Source organism: Ostrea edulis, chromosome 2, assembly GCF_947568905.1.
Source record: "Ostrea edulis chromosome 2, xbOstEdul1.1, whole genome shotgun sequence".
In the NCBI taxonomy this organism is placed as follows: Eukaryota; Metazoa; Mollusca; class Bivalvia; order Ostreida; family Ostreidae; genus Ostrea; species Ostrea edulis.
Window position 1 is genome coordinate 1,478,281 of NC_079165.1, and position 11,190 is coordinate 1,489,470.

The 11,190-nt window shown below is 33.8% G+C and overlaps 1 protein-coding gene and 1 long non-coding RNA gene across 3 annotated transcripts in view; both read right to left on the reverse strand.

Annotated features, from left to right (window-relative positions):
* Positions 1-11,190, reverse strand: part of LOC125663457 (uncharacterized) — a 67,308-nt gene that overhangs the window by 14,501 nt on the left and 41,617 nt on the right. For both annotated transcript variants that reach the window (XM_056157258.1, XM_056157256.1), the window contains exons 6-7: positions 10,111-10,211; positions 6,342-6,456 (exon numbers count right to left, since the gene is read on the reverse strand). In XM_056157258.1, the coding sequence (XP_056013233.1) occupies positions 6,342-6,456; positions 10,111-10,211 (216 nt within the window). The remainder of the gene's footprint in view (positions 1-6,341; positions 6,457-10,110; positions 10,212-11,190) is intronic.
* LOC125663459 (uncharacterized) lies at positions 1,866-4,411 on the reverse strand. The gene is made up of 3 exons (XR_007365567.2): positions 4,291-4,411; positions 3,349-3,440; positions 1,866-3,234 (listed from the first exon to the last, which is right to left on the reverse strand). It is a non-coding gene; the product is annotated as an uncharacterized LOC125663459 (long non-coding RNA).

Sequence of the window (11,190 nt, forward strand, 5' to 3'; positions counted from 1 at the left end):
CAGTTTTAGACACATTTAATATTCCAGTCAATGGGTCGAATGAATATGAGTTACCGTACCTATACTGGATTCCTAAACTACATAAAAACCCTTACAAAGATACATTGCTGGATCCAGTAAGTGCTCTACCAAGCCCCTATCTTTGCTCCTCACGAAAATGTTAACAGCTGTGAAGGAAAAACTTCAAACTTACTTTGCGACTACATATGCCAGAAGTGGTGTTAATCAAATGTGGATTCTAAACAATGCTAAAGAACTTTTAGTAAACTTGAAATCACAGAATTTTTCCCAAATCAATAGCATTAAAACCTATGACTTTTCAACACTATACTCGACCATTCCTCACGATAAATTAAAGACTAGACTTTTTGACATCATAGACAGTTGCTTCTTCAACAAAAACGGAAAACGGAAATACTCATATCTAGTGATCAGTCATTCAAAAACTTACTTTGTTAAACACCACTCTGATTCCACGTACAAGTACTCTGAAGTTGAAATAAAAAATATGCTAGAGTTCCTCATTGACAATATCTTCGTGGTCTTTGGTGATCAGGTCTTCCAACAGTCTGTTGAAATTCCCATGGGCACGAATTGTGCTCCTTTGTTAGCTGACCTGTTTTTATATTCATATGAAGCAGAGATTATTCAAAAACTTCTACGTGAGAAGGAAAAATCTCTCGCTGTGACCTTCAATTCGACTTTTAGATATATCGATGACGTTTTGTCTATTAACAATGATAGCTTCCATTCATATGTCGATTTGATATATCCCTGTGAGCTCGAAATAAAGGACACCACAGAGTCGTCCACTTCTGCTTCATACTTAGATATTTTATTGAAAGTAGACATTAACGGCAAAATGACAACTCAACTGTATGACAAACGGGATGATTTCAGCTTCTCCATCGTCAACTTCCCACATTTATGTAGCAATATTCCATTATCACCTGCATATGGTGTTTATATATCTCAACTAATTCGATATGCAAGAGCTTGTTCTGGCATGGGTATAGTCAGTTTTTAAATCGAGGTAAGCTACCGACAAACAAGTTGATAGTACAGGGATTTCAACAGTCTCGATTGAAGTCAGCATTTCGTAAATTCTATCGTCGTTATAACGATCTAGTTCGTCAATACGACCTCGCATTGGGTCAAATGCTGTCTGACGTGTTTCATACCGATTGTTAAGCCGTTCTTGGCACACTGATTTTGACTGCGGATAACTCCGTTTACCTGATCAGGATATGGGGCTCACGGCGGATATGACCGGTCAACAGGGGATGCTTACTCCTCCTAAGCACCTGATCCCACCTCTGGTGTGTCCAGGGGTCCGTGTTTGCCCAACTATCTATTTTGTATTGCTTGTAGGAGTTATGTGATTGATCACTGTTCGTTATCTTCACCTTGATAACAAATAATAAGTTTTCCAATTAAAATGAATATAACCTGAGAAGAATGTAAAATCTACCCAAAGGAAAAGACCCGAATTACGAAAAAATATGTACCGTAGTAATAAGAAAAATCTACGTTAAGATATTAACGAGCTTCCATACGCTGTCAAAACATATATTTTACTACACTAGCATGCTCCAAACACTTCAAAGTAATTACAATTCAAGGCTAAATACATAACTACTAACTATGAAAATATTAAGATAGCTACTGATAGCTAGCCCCCAAAAAACCACTCATTGAATTTTTTTCAATTTTATTTGTTATAATATTTGGACTTTATTCTAAAAGATATTTAAAAAAATCGACAAAAGTAATCAGATTAATTTTCGAGGAAAGCGGGATTGAAATCCCCTCTTTTGCAGCCCCAAAAGGCAAAAAATGCCAAAATTGAGAAAATCAACACAGAAGCCAATAAAAATTGTATTGACACCAGAAATATTGATTGTCATATATAGTTATGTAAATTAAACACAAACAGATAAAAAATCAACATTAATTAGAAATTCAAAATGCATCTAAGGAAAACATTGGGATGATTCGACTTGGCAATTGGCCAAATTTACCCTAAATATGGCGTTTCTCTAACACTATCGGGCATAAATTTTCTGACAACAAAAAAATTCTGCTTATAAAATTTCTGATTTTATTTCATTTTTACAATAAGTCAAGTAGTATCTAAACTACTGAATAGAAAAAAATATACCAAATGAGGTTTAATCTGAAACTATGTCAGATTTTGTTACCCTACCCCCTCCCTTCCAGAAATGAATTTTAAGAGATACAGTCAGCAGAGATAAACTACTGACCTTGTCATAGCTTAAATGATTAAGCATTCCCAAATTACCACTTTGAGCATTCAACATCACAATACTAGAAGTTTCTATGAGCCATTTAAGAGTGATCTATAGTGTGTGCTATTGCAGTTGACCTTTTTTCACTCACAATGATTGCCTAAATATTTAGATATTTTTCATACAATTTCTTGTAATGACTGGACCCAATATATTACCTATACACATTTTTTGAAATTGATATCACTATACAGTATAATACACCAAATATGTTTAAATAACCATTTCATATTTCAATAAATAATTACATGTAACATCAATGGAAAGAGACCCATGGATCACTAAGTCCATCTGAGCCATCTTGCCCTCACAGATAGGTGTGTCTTTCATAAGTTTAAGATTCCTAATTGTAGTTTCATAATCAACCAATAACTCACTATTGGATAACTGAGAATGCATGTATATTGCATTAACTAACTGTAATTTTCCCCAGGTGAAGGTTTATGTTCACTGTATGTATAAGGGAGGAGGGGGGTTGAATTAGTTCCATTATTTTTCTAACTTTTCTAAAAATTTGATGTACATTAATGTATCAATGATGTATGTTTCAACTAAATTTTGAATTACAAGGAAAACTCAAACACATTGATTGAAGTTAAAGAATTGGTATTCTATCATGTGCACATTTTTTACTAATATATCTAAGAAAGAATAATCAACAGTGATATTCCCTTTACTTCTATGCAATATTATTGTCTTTCAAAAGGCATGTACATGTAATACACAAGTACATGTATTTGTTTTCCCTTAAATTCACAATTTAGTTTAAAGTATGTTGTACAACATCCGCTGCTCTGAGCTCATAAGTGAATTAATGTTTTTCATTAAGGCCCATCTTTGATCTTTGGAACTTGATCAAACATATTTAAATTTGTGGAGTTGTGGGGGTCTAGGGGATATGTCATCATCACTGTAAATGGAGTACCTGTTCAAAATATCAATAAATATATTTAAATATAGCAAAAAAGATGAATATCTGATATACTCAGAATTGTCTTTACAAATCCTGTCTAATGTTTATCTAAAGAAAATATAGTACCTGAACCTGTCTTTCTGTTAAACCTGTTGACTCGAAACCCACTTCAACCTGCACTGGTCCTATCTAACCTCCATTGGTCCTCAGGCTGATGCCTAGAAAAAAGATCATCATAATTGATATTTGCACAGTTGGGTCTATATTATACCATTGAGTAATTAGACTGCGTCAGACAATGTGAATTTCAAAATTGTATCTCAACACATATTTATTGAAAATTTAAATACTGATGTTTCTAAATTATAAATTGCAATATGAGAAGACATATATGTTTTCATAAACTGCCATAGCCTCATCATATCTGTTTTATTTACAAATTGTGGGTCAAGAGAAGGACATGCGTGTAGTATACATATCTTACTTATACATACAATGCATACATTTGCCTATGAGAGGGAATATGCAGACTTGTGATTAATTTACATTATTTTTAAAAAGGTTTTGCCAACCTACATGTTTGTGTAAAACACGAAACCTCAGCTGGTTTGATATATTTCTTAGGTCACTGAAATTTCAAAGTAATAGTATATGTATACTATAGTCTAGGGAATTATAATTCAACACATCCCCCCTCCTTCCACTTTATATCCGGTTCCCCCATACCCCTAGATAGTAGATCTATACAGATATTTGTTTTTCATCACTTTTATACATGTAGTTCAAGGTATGTTATTTTCATAACGATATTTTCTTAATAAAAGAGTTGTGAGAGCCCATGTTTACAAATGTGGTATACATATACATGACATTCGTTTATAATTACATGCACAGCTGGGAGTTATATTTTAAGCACACATGGAATACATATATACATACAAAATAATACATCTACTGTATGTCGTGTGTTTAAACTTACAGATGTTATTATAAATCGCGTTGTGAAACAGCAGAGGAAATGTGAGTTGAACTTTTGAATACAAATTTATGGCATTTTTTTTCACTCACCAAACGAAACTATGATTTCGTTGTCTAAGTTGAATGCATCCACCAAATTTCTCTTCTTGCAAGAAACACATACCATATTAAGTATACGTCAATATCTGTAATAATGGTAGATGAAATGTTTCATCTGTGTGAAACTTTTTGCCAAACGAAATGTTAAACCAACCACCAATCCATGTACATAGATGCACTACGTAAACAAAGTTGTTGATTGATGCATCGTAATGTCCGAGTGTTGCATGCTGCGAGATTAAATACTGTTTATACAGTCATTGAGAGGCTAAACAAAGTTTCTTTCAAAAAGAGGAATTTGGTGGATGCATTCAACTTGGACAACAAAATGATAGTTTCGTATGGTGAGTGAAAAAAATGCCATAAATTTGTATTCAAAGGTTCAACTTACATTTCCTCTGCTATTTCACAACGCGATTTATAATAACATCTGTAAGTTTAAACACACGACATACAGTAGATGTATTATTTTGTATGTATATATGTATTCCATGTGTGCTTAAAATATAACTCCCACTTGTGCATGTAAATGTAAACGGGTGGCATGTATATGTATACCACATTTGTAAACATGGGCTCTCACAACTCTTTTATTAAGAAAATATCGTTATGAAAATAACCGTCACGAAAATAACATACCTTGAACTACATGTATAAAAGTGATGAAAAACAAATATCTGTATAGATCTACTATCTAGGGATATGGGAGAGCCGGATAAAAAGTGGAGGGGGAGGGAGGCATATGTTGAATTATAATTCCCTAGACTATAGTATATATATATACTATTACTTTGAAATTTCAGTGACCTAAGAAATATATCAAACCTGAGGTTTCGTGTTTCACACAAACATGTAGGTTGGCAAAACCTTTTTAAAAATAATGTAAATTAATCACAAGTATGCATATGCCCTCTCATAGGCAAATGTATGCATTGTATGTATAAGTAAGATATGTATACATATGTACTACATGTATGTCTTTCTCTTGACCCACATTTTGTAAATAAAACAGATATGATGAGTCAATGGCAGTTTATGAAAACATATATGTCATCTCATATTGCAATTTATAATTTTGAAACATCAGTATTAAAATTTTCACTAAATATTAATTTTAAAATTCACATTGTCTGACGCAGTCTAATTACTCAATGGTATAATAAGACCTAACTGTGCAAATATCAATTATGATGTATTGATCTTTTTTCTAGGCATCAGCCTGAGGACCAATGAGGGTTAGATAGGACCAGTGCAGGTTGAAGTGGGTTTCGAGTCAACAAGTTTAACAGCAAGAGAGTTACTATATTTTCTTTAGATTAACATCAGGCAGCATTTGTAAAGATAATTCTGAGTATATCAGATATTCATCTTTTTTGCTATATCTAAGTATATTTATCTATATTTTGAACAGGTACTCCATTTACAGTGATGATGACATATCCCCTGGACCCCGACAACTCCACAAATTTAAAATTATTTGATCAACAGTAGATTTAAGAAATATTAACAATTAAATAACGTTTTCAATTTTCATAAATATATTTTTCTAAAAGATTAGAACACTTAAATCCGAGTCTTTTAGGCATGTTTTATTAGCTATTCATATCATGCACCAACTCACAGCAACATTTAGACTCTAGAATGTCTTATTTGCAAACAAAGTACCTTTTTTTAAATATAATTCTTGGAAAAATCACAAACTATTCATATAAAATAATTGAGAGCTTGTATCACTCTTTCGTTGGTGAAACCATACTTCATAAAACGTGTTTTAACAAGCCATTAAATAAAATTTTGGTGTAGTGAGCTACTTTAAAGATACTTTGTGATCAGTTTGGTTGAAATGAGTTCAGTGGTTCTTAAAAAGATGCTTAATGTTGAAAGGCCAAATAGACAACATACAGATGACCAATTTTCGACTTGAAAGCTCACTTGAAATTTCTGCTTAGGCGGGCTAAAATTCTGTTTTATTCTTGTCCATAAACTAGGTCATCTACGCATATGACGTGGGTTCTTTCAATAAAAACATATGCTACACTTACGCGCATGTCGTCTGCAGATCTTTCGTGTCAGGGAAAGGTAATTGAACATCCTTCATACATTTACCAACTCCTGTCATGTCACATTGCCCATCGCCACCAGACGAACCAGACGACCCTAAATAAATCAATTATGCTATCATAAATATGCTAACCAGTGACGGATTTAGGGGGTTTGGGGGGGGGGGGGGGTTCAGACCCCCTCTTTTTATAGTGATAAATATGCATCAAAGCAAAAAGGGACCAGAATTTCAGTCTGAAATGCATCAAAATGATTTAAATTGAATCAATAAGCCAAGTTCATTCTTTTGTTTAAATTCTATAAAGGAAGGAGGAAAAAAGAGTTTCTGTCCAAAAGGCATTAAAATGCACCATGTTAAATCAAGCTTTATGGCAATTTTCCTGGGGGAGCCCCCCCCCCCCCCCCCATGGGAGGGGTAACTAGTAACCTCCTCCCATGCCCTCCCCATTCGTGCCTCAACTTACTCTCCGCCCCTCCCCACCCCGAGTAAGGTCTAGATCCGCAACTCCTAACTGAGACGCACAAACAATTGCATGAAATATTATTTCGCTACACCTAGTTTAAGGTTAATACAGATAAATATCATACGTCTATTCTAATGGCTGGGAATTCCGCCAGAAATGATAGTAGAATGTAAATATAAGAAATAAACTTCAGATTTGAAAATACATGAGGGTATGAACTGCAACACTTTACATCGACATACTTTATATCATTGAAATGCTGAATTCGACACGTGAGACAGACATTGAATCAGAAGTGACAAGGTATGGCTATGATAAACACAGAATCAATAAGCAAACAGAACATCAACGAACGCTCACTTGGGAAATATTAACACATATAGATTTACATGCAATGACCAATTAAGTTATTGGGAAGTACCTTACACATCTGGGTCATTAATTTTTATACGAATTTAAATACTCATTCACCATATGCTTGTACCTGTATAAATTTAAATTTCCCGCGGTTGGGAATCGTTCCCATGATTCATTGCAAGTCAGTTCAGCCAGTCTGAACCTTGGCAGCTGGGTCATTCTAGCAGAGTAGAGGTGGCCAGGAGACTAGTCCGACATATAACTAGTCTGAGATATACATTGGCAGTTACTATGTTTTAAAACACTTGACAATGGCACGGAGAAAGGTCTGTGGTGAGTACAGTTGTATTTTGTGATTTTGTAGTATGAGTTCTTTTTCAAGTTAAATTCATTGTTGAACGTAATTCGTTCCAATTCATGCACTTGGCCAGCTCTCGCCATATTTTACCTGTATGTGTGCTCAAGTGTGACGGTTATCGAGAGTGTTTGAATGGCTTTTGTATTATATCGATAACGTTGTATTAATGCTATGTGGTTTTTATTTTCTGTTGTCAATTGTCGCTTTATTTGGAAATATTTTGTCCATTTAAATGTCTTAGTTAAAATTTCTGGGCGGAAGTGAATGACCGGAAGTTGTGAGTATGGGGCGCCATATTGGAAATGCTTTGTTCTTTACATTTTACATTGTTAACAGTCAATACGTTTTGCATTGGATATATACATTGCCAAACATATATACGTATGTGTTGCCAAACATTCCATAGCACACTTGACTTAATAAACATTCATTGTTGTAGCGTCAGGGGTATAATCATGGACTACCAGTGATCGTGAAGACCGCCTGATACAGCAGGGGTTTCGCAAGGACAAAGAGTCTGTGCATGGGTATATCTACCACTGAGGTTCCTGAATACAGTCCGGAAGTGTGGGGAATACCACTACTAATTCAGAGGGAGACAGATAAGTTTCCAAAGAACACTTTAGTCATTTGATGATTAGTAGCAGACCAAATCTGGAGCACTCGCAGCAGTGTATTATAGGAATAGTGGAAACATTCGGACAGTTTGGCAACAATAGCTAGCTTATATTTCATTAGAATTTTTTTTAATAGCCCGGGATTAAATGTGAAAAGAATACATGTAAAAGTTTAGCGGTTTCGAATTTGATTGTTATTATTTTTTCTTGTAAATAGTAAGGAAGATATTTTTGAGTGAATCTGGGTGAGAGAGTGAGTGTGGGAGTTTCACTAAGTTATTTATATTTTCCCCCTTATTTCTTGTTAAATAAATTTCTGTATAACTTTGATCATTTGTTTTTGTGTGATTAATGGAGAAGGCCAGCTTGACCGCGTGACAACTTCATATCGACATACTTTATATCATTGAAATGCTGAATTCGACACGTGAGACATTGAATCAGAAGTGACAAGGTATGGCTATGATAAACACCGAATCAATAAGCAAACAGAACATCAATGAACGCTCGCTTGGGAAATATTCACACACATAGATTTACATGCAATGACCAATTAAGTTATTGGGAAGTACCTCACACATCTGGGTCATTAATTTTTGTGCGAATTTGAATACTCATTCACAAGCATATTACGTAAAGTGAGAACACTTAATAGACAAAACAAAGACAGGACCGGTGTCTAATGATTTGTTTACTGGGGGGAAAGTTGGAAATTTGTTTTGGGTTTGTGCGATAATTCACCAGAAATTGTGCAAGAAAATTTTGATCTAGCTTTTATTTTTGTTCATATTTTTGACTTCAATTGACAAACAAATGATGTAAATCAAAGAGAATTGACATCTGTCGTTCTCACTGTTTCTGCAGTCGACACGTGACCCGCCCAATTCATGATTTAGCATCGTGTCTAGTATTCATTTATCATAAATTTTATGATAACTAACGTAGTTTTATCAAAATAAGCGACATAAGCATAATTGCTGCGATCTTTTTTGTCATCAGTTAGAATTTCTACTTTTGTGTTCGCGTCTCCAGATGCACATCGCCTATCAGCTGAATTTGAAAAGAAGTCTACCTTTCTGCTATCTCCCGCTGAGATATCAGTGCTGTGTTAAAAATCGTAGCGGCTAGCTAGGCTAGCCTATAGGTTTCTTCCAAGTTCATAGCTAGCCACTATGTAGCCGCTATGATCTAGAACGCAGCCCGGATAGGGAACCAGCCTAGATAAACGTCAATCCAGTCTTGCAGCCACTGTCGTTCACCATTTAGTTGTGACCGATGTATATACGTAAAACTTAACAAACCCAACTTTACAGAAAGCGGACTCAAAGAAAACCTTTTATTCACAAACGTACAGTCATTTACATGGCATAGCATCTATTTCTTCCTTTTATCAAGTTAATGATGGACTGTACATTCAGAACGGCTTAGTAAGTAATAATATTATTGCGAAGGTAAAATCATATTTCTTATTACTGTAATACCAGAATCTACACACTTATTCAGTAGTTTAGTGCCTTTGATTTAGGATGTACAAAGAGAAAAAAGCATAGGCGCTCGGGTCATGAATAATATGAATAAAGACTATAGAGCTATCGAGGAAATTCGAACCATGATCGTAACATTTTTTCCACTCGATGATGTAGATTTTGAATTTTTCTGTAATCTAATTTGCTTATTATATACTCGTATGCTGTTAAAATTTAATTTCATAAACGTTTGAAAGTTGATTCCACACTTTTAGTAAACGGTGGGTGAAGTCAATTTTCAAACGTTTATGAAATTAATTTTAACAGCATACTAGTATATATCATATAAAATAGATTACAGAAAACAACAATTCCGCATCATGGAGTGGGAAAAAAATTATATCGATCATAGTTCGAATTTCATCGATAGCTCTATAGTCTTTATTTACATTATCCATGACTAAAGCGCCTATGTAAAAAAGACATACCGCCGCACAGCTGACCTAGCTCGGCAAATCCGGCCATAATTGCTTGAAAGGTGGACTCCGAATTGCAGTCAGCTTTAAATGGTTGCAAACAGGTCTGTATTCTACAAAAACAACATGTAAGTTATTTTAAATATAATCACATTTTTGTATGACTGTTAGCTATATCACAAATGTCTTTTTCTGAAATAAAAGGCTGTGGATACATTCTATATACATGTATATAACTGTGCGAATGTCAACTGTTGTGCCACATATTGTTTGATTGATTCACTGAAAAGATGGATGTCAGCATAATTAAGTTGCATGTTGACATAGATAAATAGTAGGTTGACATAGATAAGTTGTATGTTGATATAGATAAGTTGTATGTTGAAATAGATAAGTTGTATGTTGACATAAATAGATAAGTTGTATGTTGACATAGATAAGTTGTATGTTAAATATAGATAAGTTGTATGTTGACATAGATAAATTTTATGTTGACATATATAAGTTGTATATACACATACTAGATAAGTTTTAAGTTGACATAGATAAGTTGTATATTCACATAATTAAGTTGTATGTTGAAATAAATAAGCTAAATATTGACATAGATAAGATATATGGTAACATAAATAAGTTGTATGTGACATAGATAAGTTGCATGTTGATATATATATAAGTTGTATGTTGACATAAATAAGTTGTATGTACACATAAATAAGTTTTAAGTTGACATAGATAAATAAGTTATATGTTGACATAGTTAAGTTGTATGTACACATAGATAAATTTTAAGTTGACATAGATAGATAAGTTGTATGTTGAAATAAATAAGCTAAATACTGACATAGATAAGATTATGGTAACATAAATAAGTTGTATGTTGACATAGATAAGAAGTATGTTGACATAAATAAGTTATATATTGAGATAAATAAGATGTATGTTGACATAGAGAAGTTGTATATTGATGTAGATCAATTCTATGTTGACATAAAGTAGTTGTATGTTGACATGAAGAAGTTGTATGATGATATAGATAAGTTATATGTTTTAAGATAATTAAGTTGCATGTTGGATGTCGCACGTAGGCCA